Raw genomic sequence first — 24,332 nt, forward strand, 5'->3', positions numbered from 1 at the left:
GCTTGCTCTTCTGCTATATTTCTTCTAGCTGCAATCTTAAACCGTGTCTACACGTGCACGCTACTTCGAAGTAGCGGCACTAACTTCGAAATAGCGCCCATCATGGCTACACATGTTGGGCGCTATTTCGATGTTAACATCGACGTTAGGCGGCGAGACGTCGAAGCCGCTAACCCCATGAGGGGATGGGAATAGTGCCCTACTTCGAAGTTGAACATCGAAGTAGGGCACATGTAGACGATCCGCGTCCCGCAACATCGAAATAGCGGGGTCTGCCATGGCGGTCATCAGCTGGGGGGTTGAGAGACGCTCTCTCTCCAGCCCCTGCGGGGCTCTGTGGTCACCGTGTGCAGCAGCCCTTAGCCCAGGTCTTCTGGCTGCTGCTGCTGCAGCTGGGGATCCATGCTGCATGCACAGGGTCTGCAACCAGTTGTCAGCTCTGTGGATCTTGTGCTGTTTAGTGCAAGTGTGTCTGGGAGGGGCCCTTTAAGGGAGCAGCTTGCTGTTGAGTCCGCCCTGTAACCCTGTCTGCAGCTGTGCCTGGCACCCTTATTTCGATGTGTGCTACTTTGGCGTGTAGACGTTCCCTCACAGCGCCTATTTCGATGTGGTGCTGCGCAACGTCGATGTTGAACGTCGACGTTGCCAGCCCTGGAGGACGTGTAGACGTTATTCATCGAAATAGCCTATTTTGATGTCGCTACATCGAAATAAGCTGCTTCGATGTAGGCTTCACGTGTAGACGTAGCCTTAGTCTCTCAGTATCATCATCAGCACCTTGCCTAGATGACTCGTTAGGGCAATTGTTCTGTAGTTCTTGCACTCCAATGTACTTCCTTTCTTGGGTATTGTCACTAGTATGAATCTTGTTCAAACCTTAGGTGCCTTCCCTCCTTTCCATGCTATATTGCATAGTTAATGTATTTCCTGACTCATGCTTTCTCCACCATATTTGATCATTGTTCCCGTGATCTTATCATTTCCAGGGCTTTTGTTTTAATTTAGTTGTTTCACTGCTTTTTCTACTTCCTCCTTCGACATATCGATCTTGCTCTCAATGCTCAGTGGAGATCTCTCTTTCACTTCTTCAATCAGTCTCTCTGAGACACTCGGATCCAACTGTGCTTTGTATAGATTGCTGCAATATCTCATCCATCGCTGCACAGTCTTCTCCCTATTCATAAGCACTTCTTTGTTCTCATCTTTGATCGCCATCTGCTTTGGTTGCCATTTCCTGTTAATATTCCAAATCATCTTAGACACCTCCCTGGTCTTACATTCACTGTAATACCTCTTTATATCTTCACATTGTTCCTCTAACCATTTCTCCTTATCCTTTCTGGCTGCTTTGCTCACCTCATTGCATTTCACCCTGTACTGCTGTTCTGCCATCTCGGAAACATCTGTTCTGATCTTCAACGCTCTCTTCTCTTGTACCAGTTTCAGGGTCTCCTGAGTAATACACTTCTTATTGATCCTCTCTTCTTCTGGAACACTCTGCTCATTTGCTTCTTCTGTCACCATGGCTATCCCTGCAACTTCCTTACCTAGGTCATTCTCTGTGGCAATATTCTTAATCTTTGAGCGCTGCTCTGTATGCATTCTCTGTTTCTTCTTCACCTAGCCTCGCCACCTCTCTTCTTTTCTTAAACTGTGTTTACACTTTCTTTTGAGTTTTATCTTGATGTTTGCAATCACTAGTCTGTGGTCCAAGTCTATATCTGTTCCTCAGAAAGTTCAGCACTGCTGTACTGATGTTACCCATCTTCTTATCAAAATCATATCTATCATGTTCTTGGACTTCCCGTCATTTGATCGCCATGTCCATTTCCTACAGTCCTTTTGTGGGAATCTCGTGTTGCAGATCACCATCACATGCAATGTAGCAAACTCTAGTAGTTTCTCACCTCGTTTGTTTCTTTCTCCGTATCCAAACCTTCCCATGACTCTCCCCCAACCTTCCTTATCTGTTCCAACCTTTGCATTCCAATCTCCTCTGATGATCAACACATCTTCCTTCGGTATCTCCTCCACCATCTTTGTCAAGTCTTTATAAAATAGTCCAATCTCTTCTTCCTTACTGTCCAACATGGGTGCATACACTTGAATGACTGCAATGTTGAACAGATTTGCTTCAAATCTTGATACCATCATTCTTGCACTCACTGGTTTATATCCTAATAATGCTCCCCTAGCTGCTTTTTTAAGAAGGAATCCAACTCCAGCTTCATGCTTCGTTTCATTTCCCGACCAAATGACTTTCCAACCACAAATCTCTCCCAATGTCGTCCAACACGTCACTGCCAGTCCAAGTATATTGCATCAGTATCTCTTCATCTACTTCCGAAGCAGCTCTCATTTTCCAGTCACCCACAGAGTTCAGGCATTCCAGGTTCCAATTGATAGCATACGTTTAAATTGTAATTTTCTTTCAGTAGCCTCTACCTTGATCACTTGATTGGTGTCACAGACCTTGTTTATCCAGGTGACATCAGAGCCAGCATCTTTTATCCTTTAGTCGTCCTGGCGTCAGATTTCATTTGTATTGTTGTTTCACAGTCAGCACGTTGACACTCATCTGACCAACCCTCCTCCTTCATCCAGGCTTGGGATTGGCATGGAGCTCATAGAGGCTTCATGGCAGAGTTGCTTTGTGTTTGGCCTCTATTTTATACACTGAGTTAATTCTGCTTCTTAACATGCATAGTGAAAGTCAGCAGTACATTGCAGTTCTCATTTGGTTGTACAAAGTGCTCAGAAAATAACTTTAGTCCAAGCATAATGACAATGAAAAGTGACTTGCCTGGAAGATTCACAGATGACATTCAGGTTATACAAAATACCATTCTTATTGGAGAGCCAACTCATGTAAATTGCTCAGTGCCCAGTGTGTCAATGTTCTTGTGACTTTATCATGACTTTTGTCATATTTAAAAGTTTTTCATGATCCTTCAGACTCTTTAATCATTTAATTAGGTGAGCAATTCAACTCTCCTTTCAAAAAGCAAGTTTCTAACCCTGATGCACAGAACTTTGAAAATATGGCACACATTCACTCAGAAAGGTCACAAACCAGAAGTTAGGTAAAATGAACCAATATTTATTATTTAAAATTAACTCATGATTTCAAAATAGATTGACTAGATGCCATAATATTAGGAGCTTTGTCTTCTAGGACTTTATTACACCACCACCACCCTCTGGAGTTTTCATACTTGCTATCTGGTCACTCTGTCTGAAAATAATCTCATGATTTTTGGAGTCCTGATGCATGATTTTTGATTGTTTGGGGTTAGAAATACTGGAATCCCGAGAGCATGAATTCCTAGGGCAGGAATTCTCTGCTAGTACTTGGGAGGAAATTAAGGAAATCTGCACTGCCATCACCCCAAGTCTCTGTGGCAACAACTATTGTAACCTTTGTAATTCCTCCATCTGTAATAGCATGCTGTACACGTATACTTTCCTATGAATGAGGAATGGCCAATGAATCTAAATTTAGCTCCCTCAAATCTATATAGCAGCTATGACAAACCTGCAGCCAGAGGGCTGCATGCAGCCCGACTGATTGTTTTTTGGAGCTCACAACTGGATGTTAATAAAACATTTAAGTGCAGTCCATCCCGTCGCACACCTTTCTCTGGCATGCACAAGTGGCAGGGGGCAGGACAAACACCAATTCCAGCTCCTCGGGCTGTCCATGTATGACGCGTGCATCTTAAAATCCCAAGGAGCCTAGGGACACAAACAGCCTGAGAAGCTGGGAGTAGTGTTTGTCCCGCCTCCTGCCACTTGTGCATGCTAGAGAAGGTTGTGTGGACATTCTAAGGAGAGGGGAGGTGAAACCCACATTGGCCAAGGCAGAGAGGGGCACCTGCCTGGGGGCAGTAGCAGGTAGGAAGACATGGGGGCGGGGAGAGCAAGGGCAGCTGAGGAGCATAAGGCAGAGTTATATGTGCAGTGCAAGCCTCAAGGGGACTGAGGGGTCAGCTTCCTGCTACAGGGTTTCTGGGTCCGTGTGGGTCTGCACTGCAGTGGGTGGCAGTGCCAGCCTCAAGGAGTCGGGGGTTGTGCAATGGGGGCTGCACTGCAGTGGAGAGAATATACACTCAAAAGAGTCTGAAAGGGGGAGAACACAGTGCAATGGGGGGTTGCAGTGTAAACCCCAAGCCGTGTCTACACGAGCATGCTACTTCAAAGTAGTGGCACTAACTTCGAAATAGCGCCCGTCATGGCTACACATATAGGGCTCTATTTCGATGTTAACATCGACGTTAGGCGGTGAGACGTCGAAGCCGCTAACCCCATGAGGGGATAGGAATAGCGCCCTACTTCGACGTTCAACGTCAAAGTAGGGACCGTGTAGTCGTTGCGCGTCCCGCAACATCGAAATTGCGGGGTCCTCCATGGCAGCCATCAGCTGAGGGGTTGAGAGACGCTGTCTACAGCCCCTCAGCTCAATGGTGGCCACGTGGAGCGGCCCCTTAAAGGTCCCCGCCCCCTCCCTTTCTGTGCAGGAAGCTGAGAGAGCATGCAGGCAGCAGCAATAACGCGGCCAGCCTGCACGCTCTTCAGCAGCCCCAAGAACCCCCCAGCACACCGTTGGCCACCCGGAAGTCCCCCCAGCACCCCCAGTGGACCCCCCCCAAGGGGAGCCAGGGCAGCCAGGCTGGCAGCCAGGCCGGCAAGCGGCAGCAGGGCCCCTCCTGGACAGAGGCTGAGCTTCGGGACCTGCTGGGGCTCTGGAGCGAGGAGGAGGTGCTCCAGGTAATAGGGAGCAAGAGGCTGAACGCGGATGCGTTCGCTCGGCTGGCCGAGGGCCTGGCCACCCGGGGTCACCCTGCCCGCACTCCGGACCATGTCCGGAGTAAAGTGAAGGAGCTGCGGCAGGGTTACGCCCGGGCCTGGGATGCGGCCGGCCGATCTGGGGCTGCCCCCATCACTTGCCCCTTTTACAGGGAGCTCAGGGACATCCTGGGCCCCTGGCACACCTCCTCCCCCCAGCCACTCTTGACACCTCGGCTGAGGAGCCCCAGCAGGCCCCGGAGCCGGAGTCCGCCCCGGAGGTAAGCCCCGCACCCTGGGGGCCCCCCCAGGGCATCACAGCAGGAGGAGGAGGAGGAGGAGGAGGAGGAGGGGGACTCCTCCTCCGCTGAGACGGGGCTGCACATCCTCCTCCCATGCCAGAGCAGCAGCTGGGCATCTGCCCCCTGGGTTTCCCCGGACCATGGGAGTGGACCTACAGGTATGTACCCCCCCTGGTGTACACCCCCGGGGTTGAGGGGCGGGGGTAATAGATATGTGGCCAGGGCCCTCCACATGCCCAGATGGCCATGGCCCCAAGGACAGCAGTGCCATGTCCCTCACAGGAGTGCATCAGCCCCTGCCCACCCCCCCAGCACGACAGTGCCATGCCCCATCCCCGGGGCAGGGGGGAGCGGAACCTCTAGGGTCCCCCGGGAGGAGGGGGTGGGACACCCAGCAGCAGCAGCAGCAGCAGCAGCATGTGATGGAGTGGGGGGAGTGCAAATGCGAGACTCAGGCTAGATATGAGCAACAAGCTGAATAGCTCCCAGGGGCAAAGGATGATCCTGGGGCTACAACTGGCAGGTGACACCTCTGCCCTGAACAAAGAGGAGGGAGGAGCTGAGCTGGGTTTGAATCAGGGGCCGCAGTTAGAGGCTAGGGGAAGGGAGAGCTGGAAGGCAGCCAGCCTGAGGCGGGGGAAAGCTACACCCCAGAGGGGCACCCCTTGGGGTCTTCTCCCCAGGATGGGTTGGAAGGACTGTCTCTGACTGCTGTACTGTAACTCCTGGGAGAAACTGGGCATCTGTGGCCTAAGAAACCTCTCCTGTCAGACCTGCTGAGTGAAGTGAGAGTCACTCCCGCCAGGGGACGCGGTGCAGTGCAGGGGGACTCGTGAACCCCATCACAGCAGCATCTCCCTGGGACGGGGATGGGGAACCTGCAGCACAGGGGTGGGGGGGGGACAAGGGCCACAGCTCGGGGCCCACACTAACACCTGTCTCCACTTTTCTTCCCCCCTCCTGTGTTCTGCAGCTGCACCATCGGAAGGACCGGAGAGCGCCGGCGAGGCTTCAGTGGTCCCGGAAACCCCTCTGGGGCCATCTCTCCAGGCAAGCCCCTTGGCGGAGGACCGACCGGCCCCACGGCGGGCAAGACGGAGGACCCAGCAACACCACACGCCGGCGACGGACCCCCAGCTGCTGGCCATCCATCGTCGGCAGCTGGAGGTCGCGGAGCAGCGTCTGCGGGTGGAGCAATGCCGCCTCCACCTCCAGGAGTGGGCGCTGGCCTGTCGCCAAGAGGCATGGGGGCCTACATGGATACGTTCAACCGCCTCGTGGACTACCTGGCCCCCCATGCTGCACCGGCCGCTGCTGCGCCCGCCCTGAGTGCTCCACCTGCCACGCCACCCGCTGCTCCGCTCATTGCCGCGCTGTCCACTGTCGTCCCGCCACCCGCCACTGAGGGCCGGGCCGCCGAGGGACACCTGGGGCCAGCTGAGACTCATCGGATGTATCTTCCGGTCCGCCCGGCCCCCAGCCAGCCCTGGACAGGGCTGCGGCCGAGGCGGGGCTCCCGGCCGCCCACCCCCAGTGCTGGACTATAGGGGCGTGGGGCCCAGGACGTGCCCCCCCCTTGTATATAGTTTTGGGACTTATTTATTTGTGCCCCCCATTTGCCCCTTCCCCCCCATGTAAATAGTTCTCCCCTTCCTTGTAATCCCTGGTTTTCTGTTTTTTGTACATATAATATATGCAAACTTCTTTATTATTCACTTATATAATAGTTTAGTTAGAAGGTCTTGTATATAGTTTGTTGTTATTAGTTAAAAAAGCAGTTCAAAGAAAACCAGTTTCATTTTACCAACAAGTGCGTGCTTTTATTTGTCCAGGAAAAGTGTGGAGGGGGTGCTGTTGGGTGCTCCGTGGTGTGGGAGTAGGGGCAGGGAGTGTTGTGGAGGAAGGGGGGGGCAGTGGGGGGCCTGGCAGAGTTCACCCCGTGGCCTCATCGAAGTGGGCCCGCAGGGCCTCCCGGACCCGGGTCCCTTCGGGGTCCACCTGGCAACTGGGGGCAGCGGGTGGCTGCACAGCCCAGCCCTGAAAAAAGGCCCCCCCCTTGCTCTCCACCAGATTGTGTAGGGCGCAGCAGGCACCCACAATCTGGGGGATGTTGTTGGGACCTGCATCCAAGCGGGTCAGGAGACATCTCCAGCGCCCTTTGAGGCGGCCAAATGAGTGCTCCACCACCTGGCGCGTGTGGTTCAGGCGCTGGTTGAAGCACTCCTGGCTGGCAGAGAGATGGCCCATGTACGGGTGCATGAGCCAGGGCCGGAGGGGGTATGCCACATCTGCAATGACGCAGAGGGGCATGGTGGTGTCCCCCACAGGGATCTCCCGTCGGGGGATGTAGGTCCCCGCCTCCAGCCGGCGGCACAGGCCCGAGTTCCAGAAAACCCGGGCGTCGTGGGTGCTGCCAGGCCAGCCCACATAAACGTCCTGGAAACGGCCCCGGCTGTCCACCAAGGCCTGGAGGACCACTGAGTGGTAGCCCTTGCGATTTATGTACCGTCCTCCACTGTGTTGCGGGGCGCGGATGGGGATGTGAGTCCCATCCAGAGCCCCGAAGCAATTGGGGAAGCCCGCGATGGTGGCATCTGGGTCCCCCAGCCTCACGAGCCTGTGGAGGAGCATGGAGTTGATGGCACACACGACCTGCAGGGAAAGCACGTGGGAGAGCACCAATGAGGGGTGAGCAGGGTGTGCATGGCCCTGCCCTGCCCGGGCCCCCCTGCCCTCCCCTCCCCTGCCCTGCCCTGCCCTGCCCTGCCCTGCCAGGGCCCCCCTGCCCTCCCCCCCCCGTGGGTCCTCTTACCTCCATGAGGACAGCCCCGATGGTGGCCTTGCTGACGCCAAACTGCTGTCCCACGGATCGGTAGCTGTCGGGAGTGGCCAGCTTCCAGACAGCGATGCCGACCCGTTTCTCCACAGGGAGGGCACGCCGCATGGCAGTGTCCTGTAGCCTGAGTGCCGGGGTGAACCACTGGCACAGCTCCATAAATGTCTGCCGGCTCATCCTGAAGTTCCTGAGCCAGCGGTCATCGTCCTACTCCTCAAGCACCAGCCACTCCCACCAGTCGGTGCTGGTGGGGTAGCTCCCCAGGCAGTGGCGTGTTAGGCGGGGGGGGCGGGGTGCTGCACGGTTGGGGGTTAAGTCCAGCTCCCCTGCAGGCCGCTCCTCCTCCGGTGTGGCAAGGAGGTGCTCAGCTGCCTCCCGCATGGCATGGATTAGGGCGAGCCCTGCTCCTGCAGGGAGGGCTGAGTGGACCTCTGGCTGCTGCTGCTGCTGCTGTTGCTGCTGCTGGGGGTCCATGACTGCGTCGCCCGAGGTGTGCGTGCCTATGGCTCCGCAGACCGTGTGCTGCGCAGGCTGAGTGTGTCTGGGAGGGGCCCTTTAAAGGAGCGGCTAGCTGTTGCCCCAGAAGCGCTAGTCCGCCCTGTGACCCTGTCTGCAGCTGTGCCTGGCATCCCTATTTCGATGTGTGCTACTTGGGCGTGTAGACGTTCCCTCGCAGCGCCTCTTTCGATGTGGTGCTGTTCAACGTCGATGTTGAACATCGACGTTGCCAGCCCTGGAGGACGTGTAGACGTTATTCATCAAAATAGCCTATTTCGATGTCGCTACGTCGAAATAAGCTACTTCAAGGTAGGCTTCACGTGTAGACGTAGCTCCAGAATGCCCGAGAAGGAAGTGCAGAGAACCTGGGGGAGAGGGTGCAGTGTAAACTGGAGGGGAGGGGGTCTAAGAGGCAGAGGGGAGTGCAAAGTTTCTCCTTCGGTGGAACTGAAAGTAAATCTCCTTTCTGGACTTCAGGCAACAGCCACAGAAGCTGTGAGATCCTGACCTGGTCTCTCTCCCCATCACCCCTTCCCCTCCTAGGGGGCCACCCAGTTCCACCCAGCGCCCCTTTCCTCTCTCCCTGCATCCTCTGTGAAGAAAAAAATGTTGGATTGTGATACCTTCTATAGCCACTGAAAGGGGGTGAGGGAAAGGGAAGTCTCGAAGCTCCATATGGGGAGAGAGGCTGCTCTTGGGGCAGGGAAGGGGTTTCATTGTTTTGTACACACCCTGCGCAAAGGTGAGAGGGAAATACATAAAATCAGCCAAAGCATCATGAAACCTGGTCACAATGATTGACAAAGGATATCCTGTGCAATGGAAATGTTCTGACTTAAGTACGCCCTTAGTGACATAACATCAAGGGCGTTCCACCAATGCACTGGTGGTGATCAGTTTCTCTTAACCCTAATCTTCATTCTCTGCATCTGTACAGCTCCATTCCCCTCAGATACGGCTTCTTTTATATTAACTCTTGAGGTGTGTCTACAAGGGCACAAATCTTCGAAATAGCCGTGCTAATGGCCATTTTGAAGATTACTAATGAGGCGCTGAATTGACTATTCAGCACCTTATTAGCATTAGGACGCTTCCGGCCCCGGTGCTTCGAAAGCACCACTTTCAAAGCGCACGGCTCGGCACAGCTACACAGGGGTTCTTTTCAAAAGAACCTTGCACCTTTCAAAATCCCCTTATCCTGCTCACTGATCGGAATAAGGGGATTTTGAAAGGTGCAGGTCCTTTTTAAAAGGACCCCTGCGTAACTGCACCGAGCCACGCGCTTTCGAAAATGATAGTAAAAAGCGTCAATTTTGAAGTGCTGTGGCTGGTGGCATGCTAATGAGGTGCTGAATATGCATTTCAGCACCTCATTAGAATTCTTTGAAATGGCCATTAGCATGGCTATTTCAAAGATTTCTCTTAGTGTAGACACAGACAGTTTGTAAAAGGACTGTAAACCCAAGAGCCTTCGTCAGTTTCCTGAATTTTGTGTGACATTCAGCTGGTAGTTTGTCGAAAGTATATAGATACTTTAGTTTTATTCAGATTTTGGTGAGAAGTTTTTAAGTTGCTTTCTTTAAGTGTTCCTTCTGTGCTTTTTAGCTTATGTCATCTAGAAATGCATTCTTCGGACATGGGGACAAGTTGTTTTACTAACACGGATGCATTTTACAAAGCTCCACATAGTTCTACACTGGTGCATAAGCAAAAATAATAACTTTTTTTTTTTTTTTTTAGTTTGGGGATGTAAAATTAATGAGTGAGTTTAGTTGTGTACTTAAAAATTTTAATTTTAACCCATACGACATGAAACTTTAAAACTGCAGAAGTTTTAGCAAAAGCAGTATTAGGAAAAACAACATAATACAAAGAACCTTAGTAATCTTTAAGTATCAGAGAGGTAGCCATGTTAGTCGGCTTCTTTGAGAACAACAAGAAGTGCTGTGGCACCTTATAGACTAACAGATATTTTGGAGCATAAGCTTTCGTGGGCAAAGACCCACTTCATCAGATGCATGAGTGACGAAACATCTGACGAAGCACTCATGCATCTGATGAAGCGGGTCTTTGCCCACAAAAGCTTGTGGTCCAAAATATCCGTTAGTCTGTAAGGTGCCGCAGGACTTCTTGTAGTAATCTTTAAGTGTAGCTGTGGTGCCTGTGTGCTGCACAGAAAAGACATTGGCAGTTGTACACTGTCAGAAGCCTATGGATCTACAGTAGAAGACAAAGTAAGTAAACAATAATGGGCTGAAATGTCACCTGAGATGTTTATTTGGAACATTTGGTAGACTGAGTCTATGCTCATTGACATGCACAGGAGCAGGTCTGAAATAAGAGGGTAGTTGATATTTTTCAAAATAATATTTGCAAATTGTTTTTAAAGCTATGATGTGTCTAGCTAATGACAAGCATTCCTGTAACAAAACTATTGGCTAACTATTACATGTTGCTCTGCTTCTTGTTCCTTCTGTTCTTTTGGGCAATGATTAATTGTTGTGTCTTATTAAACTCTTAGGTGCAGAAGTGCTGTATATGAATATGACTGCTTATAACAAAGGTCGCCTTCAGTCGTCATTCTGGATTGTTGATAAACAGCATGTATATATTGGAAGTGCCAGCTTAGACTGGAGATCATTGGGACAGGTAATTTTACTGATAAATGAAAAATCAAATATCCCTCATACTTTTAATGAAAATCTAAACTAAAGAAAAACATAGCAGAAAAATATAACTTGCTGAAGGCCTTATTATTTTTACGTATATAGCCTTTTGGGGGTAAGAAATCTACTTGTCCATAAACTCCTTGCCACCTGCACTGTTACACGTTGGGGGTCACCTCATATGAGATGGACATGAACAAGCACTCAAAAGAGAAAATAAAATTTTTCCATAATGGGTGTCCAAGGTAGCAAGTTACGTGCTAAGTGGAGGCCAGGATCTGGTCCACGAGGTGGAAAGAGCTGGACCATGTGGAAATATTAAATTACTTAAATTTAACATCCATGTGGTGGGAGAAAAATAAAAACCACGGCAGACTAACATTATAGCGTTTAATTCGGAAAGGTGAGCAAAAAAAAGAGAGGGAATTAAACAAAAAATAAATGGTAAAGTGTCAAAAGTGAAACCCCTGCAAGTTGCATGGAAACTTTTCAATGACACCACAATAGTATCTCAACTTAAATTCATGCCCCAAATTAAAAGGAAAAAAAAAAAGCAAACTGTAAGAGAATCAAAAAAAGTGTCACTGTGGCTTTACAATCAAGTGAAAAATGCGGTGAGAAATAAAAAGGCATTGTTTAAAAATATGTACATTAAATCCTATTGAGGAAAACCAAAAGGGGCATAAACTGTGGCAAATGAAATGGATGGGGGAAGGGCTTGGACTCTGGGCATTCTGGGCACCAACATTTCAGCAAATCTACTGTCCGTTACTGATATTCTTTGACATATGTTGCTCACGTCAATTCCATGACCCACCCTCCTTCACATTGATGGAGTTTCCAGAAGGATCTGAGGGTGGGGGAAGCAGACAGTGCCCCTTTTTAAACAACATCATAGAGGCACCACTCCAGAGAGCTCCAGAGCAGGTCCACTATAGATATCACTGAGAGAAAATCTTCCAGCACCAGTGCACATGGCGATCACATACACCTAATATGGAATGGGCATGAGCAACGCACCTTGAAGAACCCTACTTATGGAAACAGGTAATTGTCTTACTTTAAAACCTAATAGACATTTTCCTTCAGCCAAGGGATAGGGGACTGTGCTTTTAGAGCTCTGAGTTTATCCCCATTGTCATCCTCGAGCTATAGATAACCATGGTGTGGCATGGTCTAAACCACAAGGTCCTGTATGGCCATAGATGAGTTACAATAAAACAACTTGCTTTCTAACTGTATGAGAGCTTTGGAAATATGTTACTAATTATGGGCATAGTGTGTAACAATATTTGTATGTAAGATTGGCTAAACAGTTCATGCTGAAATTTTCCAGGCTTGTTTTGATCTCAGGGATTGAGTGTTTGAACAAAAATAGATCTATCACATGAGTAACAAGAGAGTGAAGTACTTTTGCCATTATAAGGAATGTTTGTATCCCTTTTTTAACAACTATAGTACATCACAAATGTGTGACAGAAATCTGCCAGAGATTTAGCTTCTAGGATGCAGTCCTGACTTGTAGTGATGAAGTAAAGACTGCAGCCTTGGGACTATTATAACTTACGCCAGTTGGGAACAGCTCCTTATAGGCTGTCATACTGCTTGGGATTACTGAAGTGCAAAGTGGGCTGGGCAGGCTACCAGCAAGCCCACACACAAATTGGAGTCTAGACAAAGGGATGTCCTATGAGATGTGAAATGTGGAAAAGAAGATATATCTAGGTCAGTCATGTCGTCCTCTGTCCTTTTGGATCCCACCTGCTGTGCATTCTAAGAAAACACAAAGAATTTATGAACAGAGGCCAGCATCTTTCTGGAATTCTTTTAGGAATTAACAAAAGATCAGCTCTTTGACTAATATTGATTGGGGAGATTATGTGAATTTTGTCAGAAAGAGTAACTTTGTTGAGCTGTTCCAAATGAGGTGAGGAAGCTGAATGTTTTTCTTAGTTGTTCATGTTCGTCATTTCTGTATTGTACTGTAAAGAAGAACCATAGAATCGTATGGAAAAGACTTTAGGAGGTCACCGAGTCCAGCCCAGTGTTAAAAGCAGCACCAGTCTGAACTAAATTATCCCAGCCATGGCTCTGTCAAACTGGGACTTAAAAACCTGTAGGGATGGAGAATCTACCACCTCCATTGATAACCCATTCCAGTGCTTCACCATCCTCTTAGGCCTCTTTTGAAAGGGGCATGCAAATAAGGAAATCGAAAATGCAATTTACATATCTGGCACCTCATTTGCATATTCTTCTTTCCAAAGAGGAAAAGCAGTGTACACGTGGCTCTTTTGAAAGTAAACCCCATCTTTTTGGGAAGAAGGGTTCTTTTGAAGATGGGGTTTACTTTCGAAAGAGCCGCTTCTATACTGCTTTCCTGCTTTCAAAAGAAGCTCTTTTGAAAGAAGAATATGCAAGTGAGGTACAGATATGTAAATCTGTGCCTCATTTGCATTTTCAGTTTCCCTCATTAGCATGTCTCTTTCAAAAAAAAAAGGAATGCAAATGTAGACACAGCCTCAGGCTACGTCTACACGTGCACCCAACTTCGAAATAGCTTATTTCGATGTTGCGACATCGAAATAGGCTATTTCGATGAATAACGTCTACACGTCCTCCAGGGCTGGCAACGTCGATGTTCAACTTCGACGTTGCTCAGCCCAACATCGAAATAGGCACAGCGAGGGAACGTCTACACGCCAAAGTAGCACACATCGAAATAAGGGAGCCAGGCACAGCTGCAGACAGGGTCACGGGGCGGACTCAACAGCAAGTCGCTCCCTTAAAGGGCCCCTCCCAGACACACTTTCATTAAACAGTGCAAGATACACAGAGCCAACAACTAGTTGCAGACCCTGTATATGCAGCACGGACCCCCAGCTGCAGCAGCAGCAGCCAGAAGCCCTGGGCTAAGGGCTGCTGCCCACGGTGACCACAGAGCCCCGCAAGGGCTGGAGAGAGAGTATCTCTCAACCCCCCAGCTGATGGCCGCCATGGAGGACCCCGCTATTTCGATGTTGCGGGACGCGGATCGTCTACACGTCCCTACTTCGATGTTGAACGTCGAAGTAGGGCGCTATTCCCATCCGCTCATGGGGTTAGCGACTTCGACGTCTCGCCGCCTAACGTCGATTTCAACTTCGAAATAGCGCCCAACACGTGTAGACGTGACGGGCGCTATTTCGAAGTTACTGCCGCTACTTCGAAGTAGCGTGCACGTGTAGACGCAGCCTCAGTGAAATAGTTTTTCCTATAATTGAACCTAGACCCTACCCACTGCAATTTGAGACCATTGCTCCTCATTCTGTCGTCTGTCCCTACTGACTGTCACTCTCTCCAACCTCTTTGCAACCTCCCTTTAGGTAGTTGAAAGCTGCTATTAAATCCCCCTTCACTCTTCCCTTCTGTAGACTAAATAAGCCCAAATCACCCAGCCTCTTCTCTTAAGTCATGCACTTCAGCTCCAGCCATTTTTGTTCCTCATTGCTGAATCTCTCAAATGCTCCCACATCCCTTCTGTGGTGGGGGGCCTATAATTGGATGCAGTACTCCACATGTGACCTCTCCAATACATAAGAAAGAGGAATAATCACTTCCATAGATATGATAATGCTCCTACTAAGGCACACCAATATGCCCTTAGCTTTCTTGGCTACAAGAGCACACTGTTGTTTCATATCCAGCTTCTCATCCACTGTAACATCCAGTCCTTTCCTGCAGAGCTGCTGCTTAGCCAATTGGTCCTCAGCTTTCAGAAGTTCTTGAGATTCTTCCATCCCCAGTGCAGGACTCTGCACTTGTCTTTGTTGAACCTCATCAGATTTATTTTGGTCCAGTCATCTAATTTGTCTAGACTGGAGTGGCGAACACGTGTCCCCACAACCCAGAATCCAGCCTGCAGAGCCTTTTCATTCTGCCCTAGGAGCTGGCAGTGATGCCATTTTGAAAGCTGGTTGGGCTCCAAGCCACATGTGTCTCTTTAAGGAGCCATTTGTGACTCCTGCTGCTGCCACCGCTCACTTCTACTCTGGAGCCCCATCCTGCTGCACCAAAAGAGTAGAATTCAATTTAATTGGTTTAACGGATGGAGTAGGAATCCAGCTGTTCAACCAATTAAATTGACTCCCATTATTTCTGTGAAGCAGCTGTAAGGGGAGGAAGGGAGTAAGAGGGCTGGGGGTAGTCGTGCAGCTCTGGTGAGGAGGCAGTGGTCCAGTGAAGGATCAGCTGGAGAGTGGCAGCATGTGTAGCTCCTGTGTGAGGTAACAGCAACGAAGGGTCCTGTGGCACCTTATAGACTAACAGAAAAGTTTTGAGCTCAAAACTTTTCTGTTAGTCTATAAGGTGCCACAGGACCCTTCGTTGCTGTTACAGATCCAGACTAACACGGCTACCCCTCCGATGTGTGAAGTAAGTTAATCCTGGGTTTGGGGTTGTGAGGGGTGTAAGCCTGGGGGTGTGTGACAGTTGGGGGCTGTGAGGAGTTAAGTCTGGGAGTGTGGGGGCAGTTTGGAGATGAGAGGAGTTAAGTCTGGGGGGGTGTTTTAGGGCTGTGAGGGGTTAAGCCTGGGAGTGTGGGGGTGGTTTGGAGATGAAAAGTATTAAGCCTGTGAGAGAAGGGGGAGGCTTAGGGCTATTTTGAGTTTGGCCTCTAGAACATGTAAAAAAATGCTGCGTGGCCCCTATCTGTGGATAGGGGAAAATCAATGGATGTGATTTATCTTGACTTCAGCAGAGCTTTTGATATGGTCTCCCACCATATTCTTGCCAGCAAGTTAAAGGAATGTGAATTGGATAAATGGATGGTAAGATGGAAAGAAAGCTGGCTAGATGGTCGGGCCCAGTGAATAGTGATCAACAGCTCGATGTTGGGATGACGGTCGGTTTCGAGTGGGGTGCCCCAAGGGGCAGTTCTGGGTCCTGTTCTGTTCAGCATATTTATGAATGACCTGGAGGAGGGGTTGGATATCACCCTCAGCAAGTTTGCGGATGACACTAAGCTAGGGGGAGAGGTAGATACTTTGGAGGGTAGGGATAGGGTCCAGACTGACTTAGACAAATTGGAAGACTGGTGTGCAAGAAATCTGATGAGGTTCAATAAGGATACGTGCAGAGTCCTGCACTTGGGCTGGAGGAATCCCAAGCATTGTTACAGGCTGGGGTCCGACTAGCTTAGTAGTAGTTGTGCAGAAAAGGACCCAGGAGTTGTAGTGGACGAGAAGCTGGGCATGAGTCAACAGTGTGCCATTGTAGCCAAGAAGGTTAATGGCATATTAGGTTGCATCAAGATGAGCATTGCCAGTAGATCCAGAGTAGTGATTGTTCCTCTTTATGCGGCTTTGGTGAGGCCGCATCTGGACTACTATATCCATTTCTGGGTTCCCAGTTATAGGAAGGATATGGATACACTGGAGAGGGTCCAGTGGAGGGCAACCAAAATAATTAGAGGGCTGGAGCATATGACCTATGAAGGAAGGTTGAGGGAATTGGGACTGTTTAGTCTGCAGAAGAGAAGACTGAAGGGGGACTTGATAACAGCCTTCAACTTACTGAAGGGAGATTGCAAAGAGGCTGGAGAGAGGCTGTTCACAGTGGTCATGGATGGCAGAACATGGAACAATGGTCTCAAGTTGCGGTTGGGAATGTCCAGGTTGAGCATTAGGAAAAACTTTTTCACTAGAAGGGTGGTGAAGCATTGGAATGGTCTACCCAGCGAAGTAGTGGATTCTCCATCCCTGGAGATGTTTATGTCTCACCTCGACAAAGCCCTGGCTGGGCTGATCTGATGGGTTGGGTCCTGCCTAGGGCAGGGGGCTGGACTTGATGGCTTTTTTAGGTCTCTTCCAGCTCTATTGTTCTATGATTCTGTGATATTATGAAATGAAAAAAGATTGGCCACCCCTGGTCTAGGTCACTCTGGAACTACCTCTACCCTCCAGCATATCTGCCACTCCTTCTGACTCAGTGTCATCTACAGACTTGGTGAGGGACAGGCCATCCTCTCACCCAGGTCATTAATAAGATGTTGAGCAAAACCAATGTTCCCTCTGATTTTTCCGTACATGGTGATGCATGTGAGGATGTGCATCACCAATAGAAACATGCACTGTCAGCTCTGATTGGCTTTGGGCACTCTGCTAAAAAGCTGGGTGGCACCTGATTCTCTACTGGGTGGCGACCCAAGTGCTCAACTTAAAGAGAGAACATTACCCAGAACCAGCCCTTGGTGTTTTGGCTTCTGGTGAAGCAGCAGTTAATGATAAACATTAGCTTGTGTAACAATCTAGAGGGTGGTAGATCTGAGTTCTGTAGTCTTCTGCTTGCAAATATAGATTTTCCTTTCAAAATGTGGATTGAAGGTATGTTTCTTTATATATATTTAACAGCCCAGGACTTTAATTCTTACTCTGCCTCAATCAAATCAGTAGGAGTGAAATATAGTCATGAATATGAGAATTGTGACCATGTAGAGTACTTGGTTTAGAAAACATTTAAAAGTGTTACATCCAGCAGCCCCTTGAGTTATGCGAGGGTTCTGTTACTGTGCTCCCTTGCTTAACTTGAATTTCATGTGAGTCGGGGAGGTGTCTTTTTCCCCAGTGGAACACATGTTCTGCAGCTGGGGAAGTAGCAGGAGCACCTGGAGCTCCTTTCGCAAGGTAAGTCCTGGGGTTTGGGGGAGGGCAGCTGGGGGTGGTTAAACCTGGCGGTGGGTTGGGGCCATGGGAAGGGCAGGAGGTTTAAGCCTGGGGTGGATTAGGGCTGCAGGAGGTGGAGTTGAGCCAGATCCGTGCGCAGGGGGGTGAGCTGGAGCCAGAGCCAGGCTGCTGGGGGTTTAATCCAGGGGTGGGGTGAGGATTGAGCCGGAGCTGCTATGTGTGGGGGAGTTTGAAGTGGGGCTGGGGTGGATGAGCTGGATCCACACATGGGGGGTTTGAACTAGAGCTGGCAAAGGGTTGAACTGGAGCTATGCATGGGGGGTTTGAAGTGGGGCTGGGAAGATTGAACCAGAACTGCGCATGGGGGGTTTGAACTGGGGGTGGGTTTGACCCAGGACCGCGTGGGGGGTCGACCCAGAGCTGGGTGGGTGGGTGGTGAGCTGGGCTGAGGGGTGGTTGAACCAGGGCCAAGAGGAGCAGAATTTTGAGTTGCTCTTAACTCACGTTAATGCGAGTTAAGTGCAACTCGAAATCTTGCATTTTGAGGGTTTGCTGTAATATGATTCCATCTGCATATATTGTACTTCTGTTTGAGTGGAAAGAACTTATTTTAAAGTCGCATGTCTTCGATCCCCAGTTGGAATTATTATCTACCTACCTAATTAATTACTATGGTTTCTGAGCACCTCATAAATATTCATTAATTTGTCCTGACACCACTCTCAAGAGGTGGGAAAGTATTGTTTACTCCTATTTTATAGGTGTGGAATAGACATTCAGAGAAATTACTTTGTGTTTGGCTTTTACATCAGTAAAAAGGGATACCTACTTAAATGGACAAGCACCTCTGACACAAGTGACAAATAGGTACATTTTTGCAGAGCAGCACCAAACCTCATAATTCCTTCTTCCTTTGCAGCTCTAACACCACCCTCTACAACAGCCTGAGTGAATAAATGCATCTTGTAAATTGAGTTACTAGTCAGAGGCCACAAAGATCCTTTCATTCCATTGCCTCCTGCTGTTGAGCAAACATATGCCATTATTGTCATCAGGGCCATACAGTAAATCCTCAAGAAGTGCAATTTAGATTTGCACTTAACTTGCATTAACCTGAGTTTAGTGTAAACTGAAACTGCTCCCCCCCACACACAGCCTGTGGCTCCCCCAGCTGAGAGATCCCAGTGGTCACACAGCTGCTTGAGGAGAAGCCGGAGCCCCATGGCTGGCCCCCCACAGTTCCCCCAGCTGACCGCTGCCCCAGCCAGGGGAATTCCGTGGATCTCCCCAATGCCCCCCCCAGCCCATTTAGGCAAAATTCGAGGGACTTGGAGGTTGCCCAAGACACAACCTCCATGTAAATCAAGGGCTTACTGTAATTACAGAATCTTTACTGTTCCCAAGTCTTCCCTACCCGCAGACCAATAGATCAGATATAGAAGCATGCTTGTGTTGCATGGTAATACAGGGTACTTAACATGGGGTATATAACTGCAGCACTGAATGCAACAATTAAGGGTCCTGGCTAGTCCAATTTATAGCTGGATTTTGTTGCCATTCTGTGTCTGTGAAACAAGTGTGTTAGCATTCTTTGTATCTTGTGAGACAGAGCCTAACACTGAAATAATAAATTAATTGTGAATGGTCACTTGGCAATCAGCATCAGGTGTTCATCTTAAATGAGCCATTGTGGTAGATTCATTTTTACATCAACTTTGTGGAGAATTGTTAGCCATGTTTTCAAAGTCCAGGACAGTAGATATCAATCCTATGCATAACCTTACTGAGCTTTGTTGCCATCTTTCAACTCTTGAGCCATGTCTACACTACAAAAATAACTTCAAAGTTGCTTACTTTGAAGTTCAACTTTAACGTAACAGACTTCGAAGTTGAGTGTCTACACACACCCTACTTCAAAGTTAAACTTCGAAGTAGGGCACTACTCCATTCCCAGGAAAGGAGTAAGGACTTCAAAGTTGGGTTCCCTTACTTTGAAGTTAACTTGGAAGTAAGGGAAAACGTGTGTAGACTCTCTGAAGGCTACTTGGAAGTAGTGCCTAACTTCGAAGTTATCTTCAGATTTAATTCGTCGTGTAGATGCACCCTTGCTGTCATTGATAAAGATTATAAGAGTTTAGTCTATTTGCTTGCAGGGGGATTTATACCTGGAAGGCATATTGTGTAACTGTGTGCATTAATTATGGATCAACACGTAAAGCTGCAGTGATTTAACTAATGTCTTTCCCACCATAATTTTGATTCTTGTCTGAATCTCACCTCCAGCTTCATTTTTAACCCTAAACCTAAAACTAAATCACACTTATCCTAAAACTAGCCACCCATGGCAGGGGTAAAGTCCTCTGAAAAACTAGCTGAAATTAAGGTGGGGTGGCAGGTAGGACAAATATGTCAAAGCTGCCTGAAGCTTCCCCTAGTTTTCAGTTGCTCATAACCAGTACCGTTTTTGTTTTTGTTTTTTTTTAAAAAAAAGAGGTGCTGATACTCAGCCAACTCCCTGTCCCCTCCCCACAGCCAACTTCATGGCTGGGGCTGACGAGGTGCTGATGCTCAGTACCAGCAAGTTCCAGAACAAGAAAGCACTGCTTATAACCTTGCCAAACTTGAATTGGTTGAAATTTTCCATGTCAGGTATCTTCCTTAGACCAAAATGATTTTTTAATACAGCCAAAATGGTTCAGACATTTCTGAAAATGAAGTTAGAAATAAGTAAGTTGTTTTGCCTACGTTAGGAAAAAATCTGGTTACCTTTTCTTAGAACTTTTCTAGTACAGTTAAAGTTGTGTTATCTGTCACTCAGATAACCAGCACACTCCGTTAACTGGTATGCCCAGGGCCAGCTGCTCTGGGGCTGACTGCCCAACCAGGGCCAGCTGCCCATAGCCAAATACTGTACATTAGTGTGCCACTCAAATATCCACATATTTCCCTTTTACAAAATTTTTAATGGGTTATTTTTCCTTTTTTACAATGTTTAGAAGTAGCTAATACTGTGAGCCTGATTGTCATTTAAAGGAGCCTTTACTCTATGTCTCCCTGGTGATGTATATTAAAGCCTTAGGTATACACACCCAGTTCAGAGCCTCAGTGTAGTGCCTGAACAATGTGGAGAAGCCTTGCAATATCTAAAATCATCTCTGTTAATCCAGTTCAATCACCAGTTCTCATGACATCATAGCATTCCCTTCCCCATCTCTATACACACTGTTTCTCAGTATCCTCTGCATGTTGTCCTATAACAGTTTTCAGCTCATTTGAGATTGTTCACATACAGTCTTATTGTATTTAATTTTATAAGTAACTATTAAATTAATTTCTCAAATGGAGACACATTTCATGAGTTGCATTATACTATTCTCACCATTCTGTCAGAATAAACGGCGCTTGTCTTGCACAATGTGAACTTCATAAACAAAGCCATTCTGCTTATTTCTAAAGTTTCTGTTCTTTCCTAGCTATAGATATTTTGTCTAATTTGCTCCCTGACTTTTCAAGGGAGAAAATTCAGATTTACTAAGTAGTAATTGTCAGGATCATCCTTCTTTCCTCATTGGAAAACTGGTACTATTCTAGCTTCCCCCTTCCCTTTGTTCTTGCTGCTGTCAATGGTTCAAAGGTGAATGTCAGTATTGTGATAAGTTCAACTGAGAACTCTCTTAATGCCCAACCATATTTCTCTTAACTTTTTAGGATGTTGGTCCTCTGGACAAGGTGATGTGCATATTATTGTGAATTATAAGAGTATCTCCTTATCTCAGTTTTGATAAATTTTTAAATTAATCTCTCCTTTATTTTTGGAGTCAAAAAATTTTTAAAAAATTAATACACACTCATAACCATGTTAGAATAATCAATTCTATCATCCCCACCTCTTTTCTGAATCAAGGCCTAAAGAAAAGTAATTAAGGTTGTGCTTAACTTTAAACTTGTTCTTGAGAGCTTTGCCTGAAGCAGGGCTTTAGTAATGATATCCTGTTATTACTTTTTCTCTAATATTTCTTTTCTCTTGCTATTTTCATAAAGTCCCTACTTACTCCTATTAACCTCTTTGGATAGAAAGAACCCATTCTGCAGTTCTTTGTACCATTATCTGTTCTTCTCAAACTTTAATTAATCATGGATTGATGTTTGGTTCCCCGCCCCTCGCCACCTTTTTTCTATTTCCAGTTAAGTGTTTGTTCTTTTAACTTCATTGCTTTAAACAGTTCATTTTATTGTATTTTGGAGAGTAACTGTAGCCTCTTACACTCTAATTATGGTGTATTTCAGAGTTTTACAGGCTTCTTCGCATTAGCAGATTGTAATACTACTTTCTATTGCACATTTCTGTTTAGGTTTCATAAAATCACTGTATACCCTAGTTCTGTACCAATATAATTATATTGTTTTAAGGATTGATATAGCTAAATCTTTGTTACCCCCTGGGTAAATTTGTTTGTTTCTAAGCTGATATAGTTACACCGAAACAAACATTGCATGTATACAAATCCTCTAACATGCCAAAATTTGCTTTCTTGATATCTAATACTCCGCATTCTCTAAACCCAGTTTTTATAAGGAATTCAAGTAGCTCATGATCATTGATATCAATTTAATTTCAATCAGGATGGTTTCTCCTCTCATTATCTTGTATAGTTTCTAAATCATAGAATCATAGGACTAGAAGGGACCTCAATAGGTCATCTAGTTCAGCCCCCTGCACGCATGGCAGGAATAAATATTATCTAAACCTTCCTATATGGGTGTTTTTCTAACTTGCTCTTTAAAATCTCTAGTATTGCAGATTCCACAACCTCCTGAGAGAGTTTATTCCAGTACTTAAATTCCCTGAGGATTAAGAAGTTTCTCCTTGTGTCCAACCTTAATTGCCCTTGCTGCAATTTAAGCCCATTGCTTCTTGTCCTATCATCAGAAGTTAAGAAGAACAATTTCTCTCTTTCCTCCTCTTATGTACCTGAAAACTATTATTATAACTACCATTGATCTTCTCTTCTCCAGATTAAACCCAGCTTTTTAAATCTTCCCTCACAGGTTATCTTTTCCAAACGATTAAGAATTTTTGTTGCTCTTCTCTGGACTTTCTCTAATTTCTCCACTTATTTCCTCAAATGTGGAGCCCAGGACAGAGTAGTCCCTTTGAGGTCTAATCAGTGCAGGATAGACTAATTTTTTCTCATGTCTTGCTTACAATACTGCTAAGTGTATTTGCTTATTTCTGCAACGGTGTTATGCTGTTGATTCACATTTTACCTGTGGTCCTCTATGACCATCAGATACATTTCTGCCATACTCTTTCTTAGGCAGCCATTTCCCATTTTGTATGTGTACACTGAGTGTTCCTTCCTAAGTGGAGTACTTTGCATTTGCCCAATATATGGGACATATACTACTTGCCCCGTATTAACAAGCTTGTTACCTTGTCAAATAATACTGTTATGGTTGTTTGACATGAGACATTCTTGACAAATCCAGGCTGACTATTATTTATCACCTTATTATCCTGTAAGTGTTTGCACATTGATTTCTTACTTATTCACTTAACTGAATATTTATTATCTGTGTCAGTCTGTTGGGTTTTCTGCAACACCCATCACTACAGTATTAGTGAAAACTGGAAAAGATGTTTGAATTTATGAAGAGGGGTTCATTTCAGGTAATTCTGTACTTGACTGACTTGTAGTAAGAATATGTTAACCAGAAGTTCTTTGCCTTGAGATGTGTCATGAAATGAGTTGAGGAGGTGCTTTGCATAACAAAAGAATTTATCTGTTCATTTCTGTCACGGTGTATCAATGTTTAGCTTTTAGTGCCTTTCAGCTAATTTGCCTAGAAGTACTTTTTTAAAACTTCTCTAGATATGATTAGGTATTTGACAGGACTTTTAAGCATAGACATTTCCTATTTATACTGGTGTGAGGGTTGTTATAAGAAATCACTAATTTTACCTACATAATACATTATTAGTTGTTCAGAATCCAGAGCCCTGTCTGTACTTCCTCTAAGTTTAGGGTGCTCTAAATTGTTGTTTGGCTCGAAACTGAACCAGGATACATAGTTTTGTTTTTGATCCATCTTTTCTAATAACTAAAATAGTCATTCACTGCTATAAATATTACTGTCAACAGTGAATTCTTAATATTTAATGTAATATTAACTTTATACTTATTTGCATAAGTGAAATTATGCTCACCTAACGTGTGTTATATATATAGTGTATTTGGGTGCAGTATTTAAAATATACTGTGATGTTCATATTTGTTTCCAATTTCCTAATAACTTTGTTATGATGAAGCCCCAATGGTGTTAATAGCTGAGAGAGGTTGTGTTCGTTCTCATTTCTGTTAATGACAGTTACATCTGATCTTTACAGAACTGCAGAGAATGAAAGAACACTGTAATCAATCTCTTCACTTTTTGAGACTTCTTGTATCTAAATGAGTCTTCTGAAGTTATGAAATGGTGCATCTGTCCCTTTTATGATAAGACTTCTCTGACTGGCATTTAGTGGAATTAAATTCTTTTTCTTTCCATCAAGGGAAAGTTAGATTGAGAGTAATCATTCTTG

At 46.6% G+C, this 24,332-nt stretch overlaps 1 protein-coding gene across 2 annotated transcripts in view; it reads left to right on the forward strand.

Annotated features, from left to right (window-relative positions):
• PLD5 (phospholipase D family member 5) overlaps positions 1-24,332 on the forward strand; it is a 331,439-nt gene that overhangs the window by 251,299 nt on the left and 55,808 nt on the right. For both annotated transcript variants that reach the window (XM_074988635.1, XM_074988633.1), the window contains one exon: positions 10,943-11,070. In XM_074988635.1, coding sequence (XP_074844736.1) covers positions 10,943-11,070 — 128 coding nt within the window. The remainder of the gene's footprint in view (positions 1-10,942; positions 11,071-24,332) is intronic.

The sequence above is a fragment of the Carettochelys insculpta genome, chromosome 3, assembly GCF_033958435.1.
Source record: "Carettochelys insculpta isolate YL-2023 chromosome 3, ASM3395843v1, whole genome shotgun sequence".
NCBI classification, from domain to species: domain Eukaryota; kingdom Metazoa; phylum Chordata; order Testudines; family Carettochelyidae; genus Carettochelys; species Carettochelys insculpta.